This window comes from Balaenoptera acutorostrata, chromosome 2 (genome assembly GCF_949987535.1).
Source record: "Balaenoptera acutorostrata chromosome 2, mBalAcu1.1, whole genome shotgun sequence".
Lineage (NCBI taxonomy): Eukaryota > Metazoa > Chordata > Mammalia > Artiodactyla > Balaenopteridae > Balaenoptera > Balaenoptera acutorostrata.
In genome coordinates this window covers 182,416,368-182,437,199 of record NC_080065.1, presented here as the reverse complement: position 1 = coordinate 182,437,199, position 20,832 = coordinate 182,416,368, and the positions used below count along the sequence as shown (strand labels likewise).

The following is a 20,832-nucleotide window of genomic DNA, read 5'->3' as shown; positions in this document are numbered from 1 at the left end:
GGGGCCGGCCCTTCAGGGCCTGCCCGTGTGCCCTGTCCCCGGCGTGCCTGCCCCCTCCCCCAGGACGTCTCGGCTCTGACAGCACCTCCCCAGAGGGGGGCTCCCCGGCACGTCTCCCCAGCTGCCTGGTTTGCCGTGGCACACTCGGGCATGCGCACACACTCCCGGGAGCTCACGGGCGCGTCGTGGGCACTCATGGCACGCGGGCACGCTCCCTGGCACACAGCACCGCTGTTCACGCCCCCTTTCCTGCGTAGCTCCCAGCCCCCCTCAGTCGCTGAAATCGTCTGTGCGTCTCTGGCAGTCTCTTTGCTCTCAGACAAGCGTCCTGGGAGGGCAGGCGTTGTCTGTCCCCTCATGCGCTGTCCCTGGCCACCACGGTGCCTGTCGGTGTCTGCAGGGCGGTAGGAGGACAAGAACCGTCAAAACCCAGGTCCCTCCTCCGGCTCCTGCGGCCCTGGCGTGTGGTCTGACCTGGGGGCCCTGGGCCCCGAGAGCTGGCGAGACGGGACCCCTGGGTACCGTTCCAGGCAGGGCTGCCCCCCCGCCGTCCATCCACCTCACCGCCTGGCAGTCACTACAGCTCATCCGTGGGCTCCGGGGCCGCGCCCTCGCCGGGAGGGAGGGCGTCTGAGCAGAGCCCCTCCCTCGGTGTGTCCGGCAGGTGCCCTGAGCCCCACACACTCGGTTTGTCCCCAGGTACTGCACCCCCCGGCACCAGGACTTCGATGACCTGGAGCGCAAGTACTGGAAGAACCTCACCTTCGTGTCGCCCATCTATGGGGCTGACATCAGTGGCTCCTTGTACGATGACGTAAGTACTGAGGCCCCTAGGCGTCCCGGCGGATGTGGAGGTGGAGGGGGGCGAGCGGGCTCCACCTTGCACCACAGAGGCCGGGATGACACGGAAAGCTCCACGGGGCCTTCTGTTTGGGCTCTGGTCGCAGGCACGTGCCAGCTTAGGATGAAAGGAAGAAGCCAGAGGTTTGCAGAATCTTCCCTGCCAGGTCGTAGTGCTGCCCCTGGCCTGATCTCACGCTCGGCCGCTGACCTAGCGGCCCGGCCACAAAGCGGTTCTAAAAAGATGACATCGAGCATTCCGTCCCTTCTCCCAGGGGCTTCTGTAAATTCTCGGTTGTTGGAGTGCTCTTCTTTTCAGGTTTCTATCACTCCATCTTCCTGCAAACCTGGGAGCCCGAGTTCTCAGCCGTCCAGGCCACCCCTGGGTCCACTCACGTCCAGTGCCTGCGCTGGGCTGGGAGGGCCCTGCTCCTTGGCCTTTGGGCCTCTGCTGCCCGCGGCCTGTCCAAGGGCGAGACAGGCCCTGGTCGAGGCTTGATGCCGAGGCCCCCGAGGGTGCTGGTGTCAAGCAGAGGGAGGTTTGAGTGGGATCGTGTTTTGGGGGGGACAATTTATAAATATGGGACCTTGGATAACCCTGGGATGAACCTACCGGGGTTAATTTCAAAGCTCCAAACCCTGACTGTCTCCTGGGTGTGTTCCGCACGGGGTACCCTGGGCTAGGATCTGGCCCTCTCCACTCCCCGGGGGCCCCCTCTGCCTCCCTGCATGCTCCCCCCGGTCGTTCCTCTGAAGGTCATCTCGGGGGAAGACTCTTGTCCACTCAGCCCTTCTCCCCTGAGGGCAGCTGCCACCTGCTCTTGGGTAGCGGGGAGGTGGGGGCGGGAATAAAGTCCCCTCCTGAGAAGGGCTGGGACCCTCCTTGGCGCCCAGGGGAGGAGCCTGTTAGAACAGGCGGCTTGTGATTCCCAAAAGGTGTGGGAATCACACGACTGCCGCTCAGGTCCCAGCACGAATCGCTGCCAGTGTTTCACTTTGCCGGCTTCACGGAGCCCAGCCGACCTGGGCCCGGACCTTCCACTAGTGGGTCCGCTTTGTGGTGCCGAGGGCGTTAGTTTGTTACCTGGAAGATGCAGGTCAAGCTCGAAGTGAGCTCACCCACTGCCCCCAGAACCACAGGCAGACGCCCTCGCCCCGGGGGTCCAGACCGAGTTTGCCCCTGTCCTGCTTCCTCCTTCCTGGGCCTCGGTTTCCCCATCAATACCATGGGGTCCGGCGGGCGCATGGCAGTTCTTCAGTGGGAGTGTCCCGGACCCTGAGCTCACACTCTTGGCCTTGATCCCAAAGGGTCAGATGACCTGCAAGGCCAGGCCTTCTCCCAGCGAGCACACAGCCCCTGGGAGCAGGGCTGCACCTGCTCGGAGGACGTGGCCCCAGAGGCCCTGTCGCACGTGCTGCATCCCAGGCCCCTAACCATCGACTTCCGCCGGCACCCGCACCCGGGCACACCTCGCCCATCTCCCATCTCCCGGCCACGCACCTCTGAATGCCAGGATTGGTCACCTTGTTCGTGGTGGGTTTTGTGGTTACACAGGTGTGTTTTAGCACCGTGGGCCAGGTCGCCCTTGGGCCAGTGCAGAAGTTCCTGGGTCGGATTGACGGGGGCCTGGGGGGGCTGTGGCCCCAGGGCTTCCTGGGGCCCGTTGGGGCCTATCTACTGCTCCCCCTGCTTCTCTGCTTTCTTCGAGGGCCTCCAGGCCCGGGGAGAGGGGCCCAGCCTCCAGGGCCCCCATTTCCCACGCCAGGCCGCCGAGGCCTGGACCACCCTCCCTGGCAGCCCAGGATCCGTGCTGGGCCTCCACCCCTCTCCGGTTTCATTGTGTTCGCGGCTCCTCCTGGAAGCTGCTCGGGCAGGAGGGCCGCGGTGGGTGTCCCCGGGGCCACGTCTGGTCTCTGAACACAAGGAGGGCTGTTTCCCCTGGGCCTCTGCAGGCAGGGCCTGGGGCGGTCCCGGGCAGGAAGGTACCTCTGTTCTTTTTTTTTTTTTTTTTTTTTTAATTTAATCTAATTTATTTATTTTTGGCTGCGTTGGATCGTCGTTGCTGCGCGCGGGCTTTCTCTAGTTGCGGCGAGCGGGGGCTACTCTTCGTTGTGGTGCGCAGGCTTCTCATTGTGGTGGCTTCTCTTGTTGCGGAGCACGGGCTCTAGGTGCGCAGGCTTCAGCAGTTGCAGTGTGCGGGCTCAGTCGTTGCGGCTTGCAGGCTCAGTAGTTGCGGCTCGCGGGATCTGGAGCACAGGCTCAGTAGTTGTGGTGCACTGGCTTAGTTGCCCCGAAGCTTGTGGGATCTTCCCGGACCAGGGCTCGAACCCATGTCCCCTGCATTTTCAGGCAGATTCTTAACCCCTGCACCACCAGGGAAGTCCCGCACCTCTGTTCTTTAAACACCACATTTAGTCCTTAGAGCAACCAGGCGATTTCCCCCCAACTCCAAGTGGGGAGGACGTCAAGGCTCCGTGGCTGGGAACCTTGCCGAGTCCCACTCTCTGTGTCCAGTCCCAAGCAGGTGTTAGAATCTAGGCTGTCTGACTGGTGGCCCCAGCTGGCTATGTCTTGTGACCTCGGCCAGCTGTCGACTTGGCCACAGTGTGGACCTTGGTGCCTGGGGGTTGGTGTTGCCCAGCTCTTCCTGCCAGCCCAATCCCAGCTTGCGGCTCTGCTGCTCGGTTTATGGATTGTGACTTCTTGGAAGGGAATTTGACCCCAGCAGCCTGATGGGATGGAATAACTGAAGTTCATGTGCTCGTGTACAGGTAGGTGTGAAGTCAGACGCCTGATTGTCAAATGACCTGTCCTTTTCCATGTAGAGTTTTGGAAAGTTAGTGCTAGTTGGATTGGTTTATTTATTTGTTGATTATCAGACTTACTGTTTTTTTTTTTAAGCATTATTGAGATATAATTCACATACCACACAATTTGCCCATTTAAAGCATGTAATTCAGTATTTTTTTGTATATTCACCGAGTTGTGCAGCCATCACCACAGTCAATTTTAGGACATTCTTATCATCCCCAAAAGAAGCCCCATCCCCATTAGCAGTCACTCCCATCCCCCTCCTCAGTCCCTGACAATGAGGAACCCACGTCTGTCTCTGTGGATTTGCCTGTTCTGGACGTTTCATATGAGTGGAATCACACACTGTGGGTCCTTCTGTGTCTGGCTTTCTTACTGAGCATCGTGTCCTCAGGGTCCACCACATTGTAGCAAGTGTCAGGGCTTCACTCCTTTTCATGGCCAAATAATATTCCACGGTATGGATGGACCATATATTCTTTATCCATTCACCAGTTGATGGACATTTGGATTGTTTCCACTTTTTAGCTATTAGGAATCATGTTGCTCTGAATATTCATGTACAAGTCTGTGTGTGGACATGTGTTTTCATTTCTCTTGGGCAGCTACCCAGGGGTGAATTGCAGGTCACATGGTAACTCCATGTTTAATTTTTTGAGGACCTGCCAGCCTTTTTTCCAAAGCAGCTGCCCCATTTCCCATTTCCACCAGGTGAGCATGAGGGTTCTGATTTCTCCATATCCTCACCCACACTTGTTATCTTCTGTATTTTTTATTTTAGCCATCCTGGTGGGTGTGAAGTAGTATCTCATTGTAGCTTTGATTTGCATTTCCTGGTGGTAATGATGTTGAGGGTCTTTTCATGTGCTGATTGACCATTTGTGTATCTTCTTTGGAGAAATGTCTATTCAGATCTTTTGCCCATATTTAATTGGGTTATTTGTCTTCTCTTTATTGAGTTGTAAGAATTCTTCATGCATTCAGGATGCAAGTCCCTCACTTGATAAATGATTTGTGAGTATTTTCTCCCGTTCTGTGGGTTGTCTTTTTACCTTCTTGGCTGTGTTCTTTGAAGCGCGGCAGTTTTTATTTTAATAAAGTCCAATTTTTATGTTATTATTATTTTTTATTTCTTGTGCTTTGGGTGTCTTATTTAAGAATCCTTTGCCAATTCCAAGGTCGTGAAGATTTGCCCCTATGTTTTCTTCGAAGAATTTTATAATTTTGGCTCTTACATTTAGGTCTGTGATCCATTTTGAGTTCGTTTTTATATATGGTATAAAGAGGGAGTCCAAATTCATTGTTTTTCATGTGGACAACCAGTTGTTCCAACACTATTTATTGAAAAGACTATTCTTTCCCCCACTGTGTAGTCTTGGTGCTAGGTGGGATCCTGAATAATAATAGTAATAATAATAATTGTTGTTATTGTTTTAAATAGGTATCTTTTTTTAGGGCAGTTTCAGATTCACGGCGCAATCGAGAGGAGGGTACAGAGAGCTCCCATACGCGCTCTGCTCCCCTACGCCCTCAGCCTCGCGCTCTGTCAGTGTTCCCCACCAGAGCCGTGCGTTTGCTACATTGACGCCTTGTCCGTGTGTTTGTTACATTGAGTCCCTTGTCTGGGACTCTGATCCCAGGGTCCGTAGTTGACATTCAGGTTCACTCTTGGTGTCATACATTCTACGGCTTTGGACACACGTATAACGGCAAGTATCCGCCATTATGGTGTCATACAGAATAGTGTCACTGCCCTAAAAAACCTCTGTGCTCCGGCTGTTCATCACTCCACTTCCCCCAAGCCCTGGCAGCCACTGATCTTTTTACTGTCTCCATAGTTTTGCCTTTTTCCAGAATGTCCTATAATTGGAATCATACAGTATATAATCTTTTCAGATTGGCTTTTTCCACTTAGTCACGTGTAACATCTTACGGAAAAACCCGAACGAACTTTTTGGCCAACCCAGTATTTACGGGTCCTCTGTGTCTTGTCATGGCTTGACAGCTCATGTCTTTTTAGATCTGAATAAGATTCCATTGTCTGGATATATCATGGTTTATCTATCCATTCACCTACTGAAGGACATCTTGGTTGCTTCCAAGATTGGGCAATTACGAATAAGGCTGCTGTAAACAGCCGTTGCAGATTTTTGTGTGGACATAAGTTTTCATTCGACTCCTTTGGGTAAATACCAAGGAGCGTAATTGCTGCAGCGTATGGTAAGAGTATGTTTAGTTTTGTAACCTGCCTTCCGGAGTGGCTGGACCACTTTGCATTCCCACCAGCAGTGAATGAGAGTTCCTGTTACTCCACATCCTCGCCGGCATCTGGTGTTGTCAGCGTTCTGGATTTTGTCCGTTCTTATCTGTGTGCGGTGGTACCTCACTGTGGTTTCGATATGCATTTCCCTGATGATGTGGAGCACCTTTTCATGTGCTGATTTGCCGTCAGTGTATCGTCCTGGGTGAAGTGTCGGTTCAGGTCTTTGGCCCAGTTTTTATGTGGATTGTTTGCTTTCTCATTGTTGAGTTTTAAGAGTTCTTTGTATATTTTGGATAACAGTTTGTTTATGTTTTACAAATATTTTCTCCAAGTCTGTGGCTTATATTCTCATTCTCTTGAGGACCCAAAATTTTGTTTTTAAATAAAAATTCAAGAATTGGAGGCTCGTCCCTTGAGAACCTCTGGGTTTGCTCTCACGTGCTGCCGACGGTTGTAGTGATGGCCCCGCGAAGGGCTCCGAGGCCCGGTGCAGGCTCAGTGGGGCCGAGGCAGAGCTCAGTGGGTGAGCCTGCCCTGGGTTCTGGAAGAGGATTTGGGGCTTTGGCGCCGTGTGTTTGCCGTGCCTGACCTAGTACAACAGTCTCCTTGTACTGAGGGGAAACTGAGGCCCAGAGCAGAGAATGACTTGGCCCATGATGAGTTATCGCCCAGCTTAGTCTAGACCCCGGGTCCCCTGTCCAGGTGGGCTGGATGAGGGCGGGTGGCGAATGGACAGGGCTTCGGGGAGGCGACTGGTTGCTGGTGCCCCCAGTCTTGGGCATCTTCCACTTGAGGCGACCCTGGGCTTCTCATGCTCGCGGTGGGCGTCTGATCGCGGCCCTCCTCTGTGTCCTGGGCTCTGGCCACAGGTCACCTTGCAAAGACCGACCTGCCAAGTCGGGCCTAGAACGTGGACGCAGTGGGTGGCACTGGTGGGTCTGGGGCACGAAGGAACGCTGCCGTGCACTCAGCATCTCAGCAGCCCCGAGGCTTCCCCGGGGACTGGACGTCAACGAAAGCATGTTTTACGAGCTCTCACGACAAGACGGGGTTTGTTTGCTTGTGGCGTTAGGAATGGATGAGGCTGGTGGGTGGGGGTCCCTCTGGGGGTCCCTCCCGCGTCTGCCTGGCTCTGAGTGCCGTCCCGTCTCCGCCGTGGGAAGGTGCGGGGAGGCCTGTCTGGCACGTCGCTGGGAGCCCCGCTCCCGTTCTTCCTCTTTCTGTGTCGCTGACTTCAAGGCACGTGAATTATTCACCACCAGCCGTGGCCGCAGCGTGGCCTTCCCCGCCCATGATTCACGCACAGCTCAACGTGGGATCCAGGCGAAGCCTCGCCTGACCGCCTGGCCCGGGGCAGGGGGCCTGTGTCTGTGGGGTGTGCGCAGCCCAGGGTGGGTTTTGGACCCTGGGGTGGGTGAGGCTCGGAAGCAGGCAGGTGTGGGGCAGAGTGCTGTTTGGGCCCTGGGCAGGGGTCCCACCGCGGCCCGGGCTCGGAGGGAATGACGCAGGTGTCTCACTGCTGGCGTCTGGGGGCAAGTGACAGTGGGAGAGGCTGGGTGTCCGGGGTGGCCGGCAGGCTGACCGTGTGCTCGCCACCGTGCAGGACGTGGCCCAGTGGAACATCGGGAACCTGCGGACCATCCTGGACATGGTGGAGCGCGAGTGCGGCACCATCATCGAGGGCGTCAACACCCCCTACCTGTACTTCGGCATGTGGAAGACCACCTTCGCCTGGCACACGGAGGACATGGACCTGTACAGCATCAACTACCTGCACTTCGGGGAGCCCAAGTCCTGGTGAGGGGCGGCCGCAGCCCCGCCGGCTGCTGCTGAGGGAGGCGGGGCTGCCTGATGGGCGGGGGTTGGGGGGGGCCTTGCACGTGGATCCTGGGGCTGCACCTGGGGCTCTTGGGCGGGGCAGGCAGAGGTCGGGGTGGGGGCTCCGCCAGCCCAGCCCCCTCTAGATGAGGGCATGCACGCCCCCCCAGAAACGTGCTTCCAGATCCCCGGAGCCTGCAGTTTGCGCTCAGAGCACCTTACGCTGAACATGGCTGCTGCCAGGCTTCCGGTAGCGCCTCCCAGGGCCGCGCTGTGCTGGGGGCTTTGGGGCCGCGGGCCTGGGGAGCAGGCGGCCTTGTGCCTGAGCCTCCCCTCGCCTCCCTCTTGGCCTCCAGATTGGGGGGTGGGGTTAGCTGTTTGCAGGGTGGGGGCGGGCATGCTGGGCCCTGCAGGGCACTCTGTGAGCAACGGGCCCCCCAGGCTGGGTCAGATCGCCAGTGCGGTCATGTTTTGGAATCTCCCAGCTGAGCACTCCCCTGACACGCAGCTTCTGCCAGGGGGCCGGCAGGAGGCCGTCTTTGTTCGCTGTGTTTCCAGCAGAGCCTTCTGAGCTGGGGGCTTCACATCGCCCTGCCTCTCCCCAGCTGTTAGAAGGTTCTGTTGTCACAATAATCATCGCGGTGGCTCAGAGGGGAGCAGGAGGGGAGCAGGAGCTGGGGGGCAGAGAGAGGCGCTCAGGAGCTCAGCCAGTGAACCCCTCACCTTTGTATTGGGGGGGCACCCAGCAGGGACCCAGGCGGACCCTGGCCAAGGCACCCCTACCTTGTCCCAACAGAGAGCTGAGCCCCACGTGGCTGAGCCTGTGCCTGCCGACCTGGGGGAGGGCCCCCTACCCGCTTAAGTCAACAGGGACATTCTGGGGCCCTTTGCTGAGGGGCGGGAGCAGGCCCTCTGAGCAGCGGACCTGGGTGGGAAACCAGGTCTCCCTGTCGGCCATCGGCCCTGTGACCACCCTCTCCTCGCCTCTGCCGTGGACCGAGTGAAGCCCCTGCCCCGCTGTCTGGCAGCGGTTCCCACTCAGACGGGCAGGGAAGGCTGGGGACACGTGTGAGTTTCCCAGGGCTGCTGTAACAAAGGACTGCAGATCTGGTGGCTTTAACTCAGCTCACATTTGTTCTCTGACAGTTCTGGAGCCAGGAGGCTGACTCTGCCTTGTGGGGCTAAGTCCAGGTGTGGGCAGGGCTGGTCTCTCTGGAGGCACCAGGGGAGCATCGGTTCCCGCCTTTTCCAGCTTCTAGAGGCGCCGCATCCCTGGCTCGCGGCCCCGTCTTCCATCCTCACGGCCAGCAGCGCAGCATCTCCCGTCTCTCTCTGCCTCTTATCCTCCCGCCTCCTCTTATGGGGGACCCTGTGATGACACTGGGCCCCCCGGGGAATCCAGGGTCATCCCTGTTTCAGGGACCTTAACTTAATCGCTCCTGCAAAGTCCCCTTTGCCACGTGAGGTGATATGTCCATAGGTGTCGGGATTAGGCCGTGGCCATCTTTGGGGCCATTATTCTGCTGGCCACAGGCCCTGTGGCCTTCGTGTGGTGCTACTTTGTGTGTTTGCTGGGATCCTGTTACAATTCCACGGGCTTCCTGTTATCAATCCACTCCTCTCCTTTTGTGGCCTTCTGTGACTTTATGTGAGCCCTTGATCATTGGAACCTCTGGGTGGGGAGGAATTTTCCTTTTGGGAAAGATTTGGAGAGAGATTGATGTATTTAGTGATGGTGGTTGAACAAAGGCCTGAGCCTCACACCTGTAGTGTGGTCCTGCGCACCGAGCGGAGGGGTTTCCCGGTCAGGGTACCGTCCCGGAGCTGCCCAGGAGGCCCCAGTGACTGCGTGGCCGCCCCGTGCCCCCCGACTCCCCACGGCAAGGCTGGGCCGGGATGCATGGAGGCCCCAGTCCAGGCCTGGCGGGAGGGGCCCTTGCTCTGCGCCAGGCCCGCACCTGTGGGGTGCAGTGGACCTGCCCCTTCCCTGGGGGCTCTGCCCACCGCTCCGCACAGCGGCGTCCTCCCCGTGCGCCTGGCGGGCTGAGTGCAGACGAGCGGCCTTCGGGCTCCCCGTGCAGATAGATCCGCAGGCTGGGGCTGCATGCGTGCGTGTGAGTGTGTGTGTGTGTGTGTGTGTGTGTGTCCGAGGGGGTGTGTGAGTGTATGTTTCTGCGTATATGTGAGTATGTGTGTGTGTTTGTGTGTATATTTGTGTTTGTGTGTATATGTGTGTATACAAATGAGTGTATACGAGTGTATGTGTGAGTGTATACACATGGGTGTGTGTGTCAGTGTGAGTATGCATATGAGTGTATGTATGTGTGTGTTGTGTAAGTGTGTGTATATGTGTCTCAGGTACCTATGTGTGTGTGTGTTAAGTATCTGTGTGTGTTGTGTGTATGATGTATCTGTGTGGGTATGTTTGTCAGGTATCTCTATGTCTGCATTGTGTATATAAGTACGTATATGTGTGGATCAGGTACCAATGTGCGACGAGTGTCAGATATCTGTGTGTGTGTGTATTTGTCAGGTACCTGTGTGTGTGTGTGTGTGTGTGTGCGCACGCACACGCTCTGCTGGGCCCAGCTCACTGGCCTGGGCCGTGTCTCATGGGGTGGGGTGGTGGCGGGAGGGACATCTGCCTGGGTCTCTGAGTGGCCGTGTTCCAGTCCTGTCCCAGCGCAGCTCCCCCACGGGCCGCTAGATGGCGCTCCCGCCCTTCCCTCTGGCTTGGCTCTGTGCACTGCTGGAAATTTCGCAGGTTCTTTCATCCTTTTATAGACTCCCCAGACCGGCCGTGGCAGTGATATTCCGAAGGCCCCCTGGAGACAGCAGCAGGAGGAGAGGGAGCCTCTGCCCTTGGGCGGTGGGAACTCTTAGCCCTGGGTTTGGTCAGGGTCTCCCAGCCAGAGGGGTCCGAAGGGGAGAAAACCCACTTCTTCCTTTAAAAAAAAAAAAAAAAAGAAAGAGTAAGCAAGCAGCCGCTGCTGGGTCCCCACACTTGCTGGGCAAGGAAGGTTGAGCTTTCAGACGCAGGCCTGCCTGGGGATGGGGAGGCCTCAGGAGACTGGGGCCCTAGTGTGTTCTCTGGGGACACGTGGCCTGGGGGGGCAGGGAGGAGTGAGCGGCTGGGGGCCTCTGAGAAGTGGCTGGGATCGAGGGCGGATGGAAGACAGTGGGACTGGGTTTGAGGAATGTCCCCCAGAGAGAGGATGCTGGGAGCATGAGGGCCAGCGGCCCCCCGGGTGACAGGGCCGACGGCTTGCTCCCCTCGCTTGCCTGTCCCCCAGGACAGCCCCCAGCACCCCTGCCCCCTGAGCTGCACCCCTGGTTTGCTCGGGTGGCCCCTGCTGTCCACCCACCGCCCGCCTCCCCCTACCCCACAGCCCGATTCCTGAGAGTGCTGGGGAAGCAGCCAGAGGGGTCACGTTGACCACAGTTGGTGTTTCCTTACGGGAATAACATTCCGGAAGGCACTTGACCTGGATCTCGGTTTCTGGTCCTGAAGGGGTGGGATTGCACGTGGGGGTCCCTCACGCTGCCCGAGTGTGGCCGCACGAGCTCCGCGCCACCTGCCCTGTCGTCCCACCCCCGGTGCCCGGCCAGCTCAGCTGAGCCACCATGCTGGAGCCCTTCATGCTCTCTCCCCGGGACTGCGGTGGGGACCCCAGATGTTGGCAGGACACCCCATGCTTGTCCTTCAGAGTGACCACATGCTGGCCATGTCTGAAGTTGGTGTCAGTCTTTCCCTGCCGGACTCGGACCCCATGAGGGCAGGGCCCTCGGTGTCCCTCCCTCCCACCCAATGTCCCCATCCCCAGCAGGGGCCTGGCACGGGGCGGGGATGGACGCTGTCAGAAGACCTGGGTTCTGGGAGCACAGCGACCCCGTAGCCCCTGGGAGCCCCTGTGCACGGAGGTTTACGTCGTGTGGAGGCCGCACTCCCTCTTGGGTCAACGTGGACCTCTGCAGGGGTGGGGTGCGGGGGCTGGTGAGGTGTCCTCTTGTCCCTGGGCTGGGGGTTCAGGGAGCCACTCAGGATCCCCGGGAGGGTGGTGCCCCTCTCCCTGCCTTCCCCTGGGCCCCGGGGGGCGGGGTTCTCCTGCAGATCTGTCCCCACGTCTGTCTCCCGTATCACACCGTGCTCTTGCGTCTGCAGTAGCTTGATCGCAACCGTTCCGGGTTATTTCAGTAGCACTTTGTTTTTTGAAAGTGTCGACTTAGGTTTACGGCGTCTTTTGGAGCCTTTCTGGGTCTGTTGCTACTTTGGTGGTGTGATTTGTGTGTCAGAGTGACGCGCACAGCCTGGTGTCGATAAAAGCATGGGATTTGCTCCGAAAGGCCGGCATTGTGCGGCGCTCTCTGGCAGCGAGGCTAAGAATATCCGCAGCACGTGAGGGCTTCGGATCCCTTTAGAGACGGGGGTTTAAAATAGACCCAGCCTTGCAGCGGCCCGGACGGTTGGCCATTGAGGCCAGGAGGTCGTGGGCCTGGGGAGGCAGGCAGAGCAGCTCCGCCTGGTTCAGGGTGCCTCCTCCCGCAGGGCTGGGCCTGGGTGCAGGGCACCGGGCTCAGCATCCAGAGCACCGCCTGGAGCCCGTGGGTGGTGCTGGGTCAGCCGTCCCGGGGCTGCTCTGTCTGCCGGGCCTCCCTCGATACCCACCCCTGGTACGGCCCCTTTGGGTCCCTGTGGGCAGCATGTCACCAGGAACTGTATCCATAGACGAGCGTGTGACACATCCACCTGGGGTCGTTTCACGTTGTTGCCCAGACGCAGGGCTCCGTATCCACATGCAGCACCTGCCGTGTGCCCACATGCGGGTGGGTGGAGGACGTGCCACCAGAGGGCCCCAGGACGGGACAGACAGTGTTCCCTGTGGGGATTGTCTGGGCCGTGACCTTGGCCATCAGGCAGGTCCTGCAGTTGGTTTTCTCTCGGCTTCCCCAGCCCCTCCCGCCCTCTGGCTTCTGTTGGCCTGGGTGTCAGGTGCCCCAAGGCGGGGGCAGGGGAGAGGGTCTTTTGGATTGTGCTCCCACAAAGGGCATGGAGCCCCCCTGGCTCGTGGACGGTCCTGGGGTGTGATGGGCGGATCCCTGAGGGCAGTCGGTGGGGGGGCTGCTGTTGAGGGGGCCGTGGAGCCTTTCCCAGAGCTTTGCTCCCTCCGTGACCTTTAAGAAGCCTAAGCGCTGCACCAGGGTGCGTTGAGAATTTCTCCTTTTGATTCCGTCGCACCTACAGTTTTTCTTCGGCATTTGCACTCAGGGACTTTCACAGGAGAGGGAACGGGCAGCCTTTCTTTTGCTGCCGGGAAACTTGACGCCCAGCAGGCAGTCATCTCGGCCTGCACTTGGTACTCCGGAGGTGTGCCTGCGCGTGTGTGAGTGTGTGTGCACGCGTGGGCGTCGGTATGTGTGTGTATGCGCACGTGCACGTTTCAGGGCATGTGCTCCCTGCCGTGGGGCACAGGAGGGACGTGAGCTGGTGTGCAGATGTGGCCCAGCTCCTGTGTTTCCTGCTCTCTCTCTGGCTGCAGCTTGGGAGAGAGGCTGGACGTGCTGGGCTCAGGATTCAGGGGTCTATTGCTCTTTCGGGGGCGGGGTGGGGCTACTGGGCTGCTCCCTTCCCCCTTGACGGGCGCCCTCCCGGCCCCTCGGGACCTCCCTGCAGGCCCACCCCAGGCGGCTTCAGCCCACTGCCCAGACACACCCCCTGTGGGCGTTGATTAATCACCCCAGTGAGCCCCAGGGGACAGGCGCCTCCCGCCCTCCTCCCGGCCGCAGGTTCCCTGGCTCTGGCTACAGGTGGCACTGCTGGACCACAATGCCGGGAGGCTGCCAGGGCCTCTGCTTTGTCCCCGGTGGCAGAATTGGGAATTCTGGTGATTGATGGAGCCGAGCAAAGCGACCGCAGGCAGCAGCTCCGAAGGCCCGTGGTGGAGGGTGCTGGTGACTCCCAGAGGAGGTCCCTGGGTGACCTCGTGGCTTCTGAGAGCCTGGCACGGCAGGGAGGGAGCAGGGGCCATTCCCTGACTCAGGAGCGGCCCCGCCTTGCCCCACGGTGGCGGGAGGGCTGGCTGGACACCATCTGGAGTGGAGATTGGTAGGAGTGTGACGGCTGCACAGACTGGCTTTGGTAACTTAGCTTCCCAGCACTGCGCCCCGTCCCCGTACAGGATGCCAGAGTGAGATAGAGGCACTGCCTCCTTTCCTCCTGGGTCTCTGGGGAGAGAGAGGCGCCGCAGCTCAGCCAAGCAGCTTCTCTCAGCAGCTCCACGTGGCCGCAGCACTGGGGGGCCGGGGAAGAGACCCACCGCGACGATGCAGGGAGGCTCGGTGTGTGCCTTGTAAACACACTGGGGAAACCAGCCGGCTCCTCCTTCCTCTGCCCTGCCCCCTGGGCTGTGGTGACCAGAAACCCAGCAACAAAAAGAATGTTTTTGAGCAGAGAGCTCCTCCTGAGAGCAGACTGCCAGAGAGCAGAGAGGTGTTAGGACCCCTGTTGATTAAAAGACAACAGATAAGGCAGGGTCGTGCTGTCCAAGGCCCCGAGCTTGCTTGAATCTGTTTGCGGAGACACCGGACCCTGCAGCCCTGGCGGAGTCTGCCCTCAGTCCACGCAGCCTTGCCTGAAGCTGCTCGTCGGAGGTTTTATGATGGGGGTGGTCGCGTCTCTGCAGAAGGATCCTCCTTCTGAGAGAAGGTGGCTGTTGTCCTAAACAGCACGACCAACCGAGGCCCGTCTTCCCGGCTCGTGGGTCCTTGGTCCAAAGCTCGCTGTGCACTCACTGTTTGACGCAAAGGGCTGTGGGCCGCAGGGGGCGCCTTCTCCGTCATCTCTTTTGACGGCGGCTCTGGCCACAGCAGCAGGCCTGGTTGTCGTTTATTCCCTGTGTGCCTGACCCGTGTGCCCACTGCCTCCTTCCAAGGTGCACAGTGACCTTGGCGTTAGGGTGACCAGCGCGACTTTCCTGGCTTCGGAGCCGAAAGTCTCGCATCCTGGAAACCCTCTCAGACCCGGGGGGACCTCGGTGCTTGGTCACCCTGGAGTGTGCACGCGTGTGCACTCGGGTTGCGTGTGTGGCAGCACGCATGCATGCATCTAGTCCGGAAAGGACAGCGTGTCTCCTCACTCAGGCAGTTCGTGAGTCTGGCCTCCAGGGTCCCGCCTGCCACCCCCGGGGACCATGCCCAGAAGACTGGAGACCTGGCGTTCTGCGAGGTGACCGAGAGCCCCTGCTGGGAGCTGTCACTTCCAGCTGGGCTTTGCAGCCGCGCACACACCCTGGAGCTCAGCAGCACGGGGACGCTGGCGCAGCGCTGGGAGAAGTGGTTTAGCACGTGCCCAGGAGGGCCTGAGCACCCGGGGGCTTATGGGAAGCACAGCCGTGTTACTACCCCCCCACCCCGGAACCCCTCCCCGCCCTCCTCATAGAGCCCTCGGTCCGCTCTTGTCGGGACCACACTGTCGTTACCAATGCCAACAGCCCAGCCTTTCTGCTTGTCAGGATTGTGCCGGAAATCTGAAACCAGAAGCTGGCTTTGGCATTTGAAAATTAACTCCTGATGCTGGACTCTCAAATTGGGGCATCGTGTCATCAGGCTATGAGGATAGGATTGCATCATTAATTAACCTGGCGGGTGCGACAACAGGCAACTTCAGAGGATTTTTGTGCAGCGTGACACAGCATGGTTTGAATCACAGATCAGCCCAAACATCTGACTGCTTCTTGCCAGCCTCGCCCGCACTAAACTCAGTAGCCTGGTGCTGCCCCAGCAAAGCCAGACAGTTGCGTCAGGTGACAACCTGTGCTGCGTGCAGCTCGGGGCAGATCGGGGACCTGGGAATCCCAGTGTTCCCCAGGGGCTCCCGCTCACCGGGCAGCAGGGTCCGTTCCCGCAGGCTGCCTCCTTGAATCTCGCAGTGCTGGCGGGGACAGGCACAGTTGGTGTTTGTTCAGGGAATGCAAAGTGATTTTAACATCACGCTCGGCAGAGGAAGGTCAGCCTTCTGCGAAGGAAAATCTCACCATATGCTCTCCTCCAGAGCCCATGAGGCTGAGTGGGGGGATCTGCTGATACTCCCGATGATCTGATGCCTTGCCGTGAGCCTGGGCAGCCGGGCAGCAGCGCAGCTGATGGATTTGGAAATTGGCTTCTTGGTGAGCAGGGGTGGGAGGGTTCATGACGGAGGGTGCCTGGTGCAAATGGTCCACTGTGTCCTTGTTCATTCTGTGTTTGTCACAGGCTGGTCTGTTTATCCACTGTTTTGGTGGTGTACTCCCTCTCTCTCTTTTTGAAAGAGTTTATTTTTCAGAACTGTTTTAGATTTTACAGCAAAACTGAGAAGACAGTACAGAGAGTTCCCATGCACCCCACACCCAGCCTCCTTATTAGTTTACATGAGGCTGGGACATTTGTTGCAGTTAATGAACCTTATGGGTACATTCTTGTTGACTAGGGTCCTGCTTCATTCAGTTTGCCTTGTTTGTCCCTGGTGTCCCTTCTGTCCCAGGACCCTATCCAGGACCCCTGTGACATTCAGGCATCCCATCTCCTCGGGCTCCTCTGGGCTGTGATGGTTCCTCAGACTTTCCTTGTTCTTTTTAATTTTTTAAAATTTATTTTGTTGAAGTATGGTTGGTTTACAATGTTGTGTTGATTTCTGCTGTACAGCAAAGTGATTCAGTTATACATATCTATGTTCTTTTTCATATTCTTTTCCATTATGGTGTATCACAGGGTACTGAATATAGTTCCCTGTGCTATACAGTAGGACCTTGTTGTTTATCCATTCTATATGTAATAGTTAGCATCTGCTAACCCCAAACTCCCAATCTTTCCCTCCCCGCCCCACCCCCCCACCCCGGCAGCTACCAGTCTGTTCTCTATGTCTGTGAGTCTGTTTTCGTTTCACAGATAAGTTCATTTGTGTCGTATTTTAGATTCCACATATAAGTGATAGCATATGATATGTCTTTCTCTTTCTGACTTACTTAACTTGGTATGATAATGTCTAGTTGCGTCCATGTTGCTGAAAATGACATTATTTCATTCTTTTGTATGGCTGAGTAATATTCCATTGTGTATATGTACCACATCTTCTTTATCCATTCATCTGTCGATGGATATTCAGATTGTTTCCATGTCCTGGCTATTGTGAATAGTGCTGCTATGAACATAGGGGTGCATGTATCTTTTTGAAATTAGAGTTTCCTCTGGATATATGCCCAGGAGTGGGATTGCAGGATCATATGGTAGCTCTACTTTTAGTTTTTTGAGGAACCTCCATACTGTTTTCCATAGTGACTGTACCAATTTACATTCCCACCAACTGTGTAGGAGGGTTCCCAGACTTTCCTTGTTCTTGATGCCCTTGATGGGTTTGAGGACTGTGGCCAGAGATTTTGTAGAATCTCCCTCAGTGGGAACTTGTCGGGTGTTTTTCTCACGGTTACACTGGGGCGCTGGGTGCTGGGAGGAGGACCACCTGTGAAGGGCCGTCTCATCCTTCATCTTGGGGTGCCTGCCGTCAACATGACTCATCACTGCTGGTGTCGACCTCGGTCCCCTGGCTGAGGTCGTGCTGCTCAGGTCTCTCCACTGGAAGGTCACACCTCCCCCCTTTCCGTACTGTCCTCTTTGGAGTGTGCTCTTTCTTTCTTTTTTTTTTTTAATACTTCAAATTTCGGAAAAGGAAAGAGAATATTTAACAGAACAGCCTCGTGCCCAGTACCCAAATTCGACAGATGTGGACGATCTGGCGTCCTTCTGTCAGACAGTTTTGATCTCTTTGCTCCTCCCTCCAGCTGGGCAGTCTTAGTTCTCCGCCGCTGCACAGCTGATCCCGTAGACGGACGGCTTGAGGTGACTGGCTCTCAGCGCCCAGGCATGGGCCTGCCGGGGCCTCGGTTTAGGGCTTCAGAGGCAGAGTCGAGTGTCGGCGGGCCGGACCCCTACCCGGAGCTCTGGGGAAGGTCCCTTTGGTACCGAGGGTCCCCTCACACTTGGCCCCTCTGACTTAGGGACCGATGCCTTTCCAGGGCCCACCAGATTAGGTCAGACCCACTCAGGGTAACCTCCCAATTATAGGATCTGCTGATTTGGGGCCTTAATTATAACAGCCAAATCCCCTCCCAGCAGCACCGAGAGGGGATGTTGGAATGACCGAGAGCGGGGATGTGAGCCTCAGGGGCACCTGAGAACTATGTCTGTCATGGTGTGTTCCCTTTTCGGTAAATGTTTTTATCCTAAGACTTTACATGGTACAGAAAAATACGTGAAATATTGTACTTGGCCGAAAGATGGATACATACATACAGTTTATCGAATGACTCCCCAGTCAACGCTGTTGGGAAATGAACCCCCTCGTTCTCTGTCCTGGGCCCCCTTCCTTTGCGGCCCCATTCCCCACGGCCCGCAGAGCTGGGACCGTCCTCCTGATTCTGATGGCCCACGTGTCACTGCTTCTCTGGGCCATTTTCTTTGTGTGTCTGTGTCCCTGGGAGACACGGCTGAGTGCTGGCTGGGTTTGAACCCCACCCACACGGACTGATTTGTCTCTTGCGTTTCTGCTCTGTCTGCGAGGAGGATTCGTCCCCGCCATGTGTGGTGATAGTTTATCCATTTTCACGCTGCAGCGTTTTCTGTTGTGTGACCGCGCCTCCACCTGTTTATCTGTTCCACTGTTGGTGGACATTTGGGCTGTCTCCAGTTTGGGACTGGGGCAAACGTCATGTCATCTTTTACCTGCTGCTTGTGTAAGAATCTGTCACTGTATGTGACAGTGTGACAATGTGAGAAGACATAGCGGTAGCAGCGGCCACGTTCTGATGCTTCTTGTGTGCCAGGCTGTGCTTGGACTGACTCCTGGTCTTGCCCACTGCCCCACGCCATCCTCCTTCACACGTGGGACCAGATTGGCGAGACCGCAGCTTAAGACCGCAGAGCTTGGGAGTGGTAGGGCTGGGCCCAGGCTACGGGTGCGAGCCCGCGTTCCTAAGCACTGCTCCGCCCTGCCCCTCGGAGTGTCCTCCTGCAAATCAGAAGGGGCGGCGGGTTCTGGGAGTGCGTGCCCGGGCAGGCGCTCCCCCATGGGGACAGGGGGCGTCCCAGTTGGCAAAGGTGGCCTGAGCTTGCAGGTGTGGGAGAGGGTGGGCCCTTTTCTTACAGAGTTCCCAAAACATCATTGAACGAAGCCCTGCTGAGCTGAAGTCAAAGCCAGCGGGTTCTTGTGGGAGATGGAGGAGATGCTGCAGAAACCCAGGGACCCAGGCCACCAGAGGCTCTGCCACCTTCAGCACATGGCTTCCGAGGTCACCCTGGGCATAGGCGTCCAGGTGGGGCAGGGGGAGGCCGTGTTCCTGAAACTTTGATGGGCGGGCCAGGGAGGCTGGCCCGTGGCTTCTGCCCACGTCTCATTGGCCAGCGCCAGGTCACGTGGCCACACCTTCCAGCACGGGAGCCTGGGAAACATAGTCTGACTGCGTGTACGGGGGTAGGGGGCTGGAAAGGGGCAGGTGAGCCGTAGCTTTGCTACCGTGGTGGTGCTGGACGAAGGTGGCTTCAAGGTTGTAGAAGGAGATGGGTCGGCTCAAACCCTGGCCAAGTGCCCACTCTGGACCCAGTGTGAACCACTCCAGGGCAGACACCGTGTGTCAGGGCAGGAGCTTATGGTGTGCCCCCCCTACTCCCCCTCGAGTGGGCATGGAGGGCCAGGTGGGTGGCACGCGGCAGCGGGACCCCCGAGATCGAGGCAGGGAAGGCGCTAGGCTGAGACCTGTGGGAGGGGAGGTAGCAGGGCAGCCCGTGGAGGGGCTCTGCTGGAGGGCAGGTGGCCAGGCCAGAAGCAGGGAGACACGAGTTACTCCACCGTTCCAGGGGGATGTTAGCCGCGGGAGGGAAGGTGCGGGGCATGGGTGTGGGAGCCCTGGGCAGGCAGGTCGGGGTAGCCCTTGCTGCCTGGGCAGGCCGGCCTGCCTCTGTGGGTGCAGTCATCTCCTGCCTGTGTGTCACTCGTGGCCGCAGGCGTGGCTGGCCTGTCACACAGCCTGCTGGCTTGGTCTGGCAGGAGCAGATGGCCCTTCATTTTGGAGTCTTTTGTTCAAAGTGGGCGCTTTGGGGTTGGAACGATATAGCGCTCTGCTGGCTCAGGCCGCTTGCGAGACCGCAGGACTTTTGCTTTAGGGCAGCAGGAGCCAAACCAGCCCGCCCGGCGTTCCTGGCTCCAGTCTGGAGCGCCAGGCCAGTCGCCAGAATCCTCCCCCGTCCCACCACTCTAAGAAGCCATCAGTTCTTCTGAGAGAAGTGGCTTCGCCGGGCATTGTTCCCATCTTGAGATCCTCCCACTGGCTGTGTTTGGATGAGGGGTTGCTTGAAGCGTCGGGGGTCTGTGGCCGAGGTGGCCCTGGCCTGGAGTCGCTCAGCGCCCCCGCGCTGTGGACTCCTGCTCTGTGCCCCGTGCAGGGTCTGGTTTCCGTGACACACCTCTCCCGTGTTGGAGGGGTTGCTGTCGGCGGACTTCAGCTCCCCAGAAGGGAGATTCCTGCAGATCTGTGAGTTGAGGGAGCTTTGTTAGCTTTGCTTCAAAATCTGGCTAAGGGTGTGTTTTCCCCTCACGTGGGCACAGCAGCGGGAGCTGGGGAGCGGGGACCGGCAGGCTCATCTCTGGGGTGAGACATGCTGAAGGCCCTCTTTCAGCGGCTCCCCTCCGGCCGGGTCTGTTTGTTCTCTCCTACTTAACCCGAGTGTGAGCTAAACCCTCCTCAAAGCACCAGGACCCAGAGCCACCCCGAGAGTGACCCCGAGGGCCCTGCGCCCTTCACCTTCGGGGCAGTCAGCTGAGACCCTGATGGTCTTACACGCGGAGACTGGAACTGCTGGTCACGGGACCTGCTTGTAGTGACGCCGTCACCTGAATGCTCTCCAGAGCCAGTCCCGTAGCTAAGCGGCAAGTCACGGTCACCCAGGGCCCCCTCTGATGGGGCAGGGAGAGTTCCGGGCCTGTCCTCCCAATCGCCAGGGGCCTCCACTGTCAATGTGTGTCCACACGAGGTTCAGCGGCCTCATGCATCTGTGGGTGTGCATGCTGATGAGCACG

At 58.0% G+C, this 20,832-nt stretch overlaps 1 protein-coding gene across 5 annotated transcripts in view; it reads left to right on the top strand.

Moving 5' to 3' along the window:
• KDM4B (lysine demethylase 4B) overlaps positions 1-20,832 on the top strand; it is a 142,265-nt gene that overhangs the window by 47,300 nt on the left and 74,133 nt on the right. For all 5 annotated transcript variants that reach the window (XM_057540634.1, XM_057540633.1, XM_057540635.1 and 2 more), the window contains exons 5-6: positions 700-814; positions 7,519-7,712. In XM_057540634.1, coding sequence (XP_057396617.1) covers positions 700-814; positions 7,519-7,712 — 309 coding nt within the window. The remainder of the gene's footprint in view (positions 1-699; positions 815-7,518; positions 7,713-20,832) is intronic.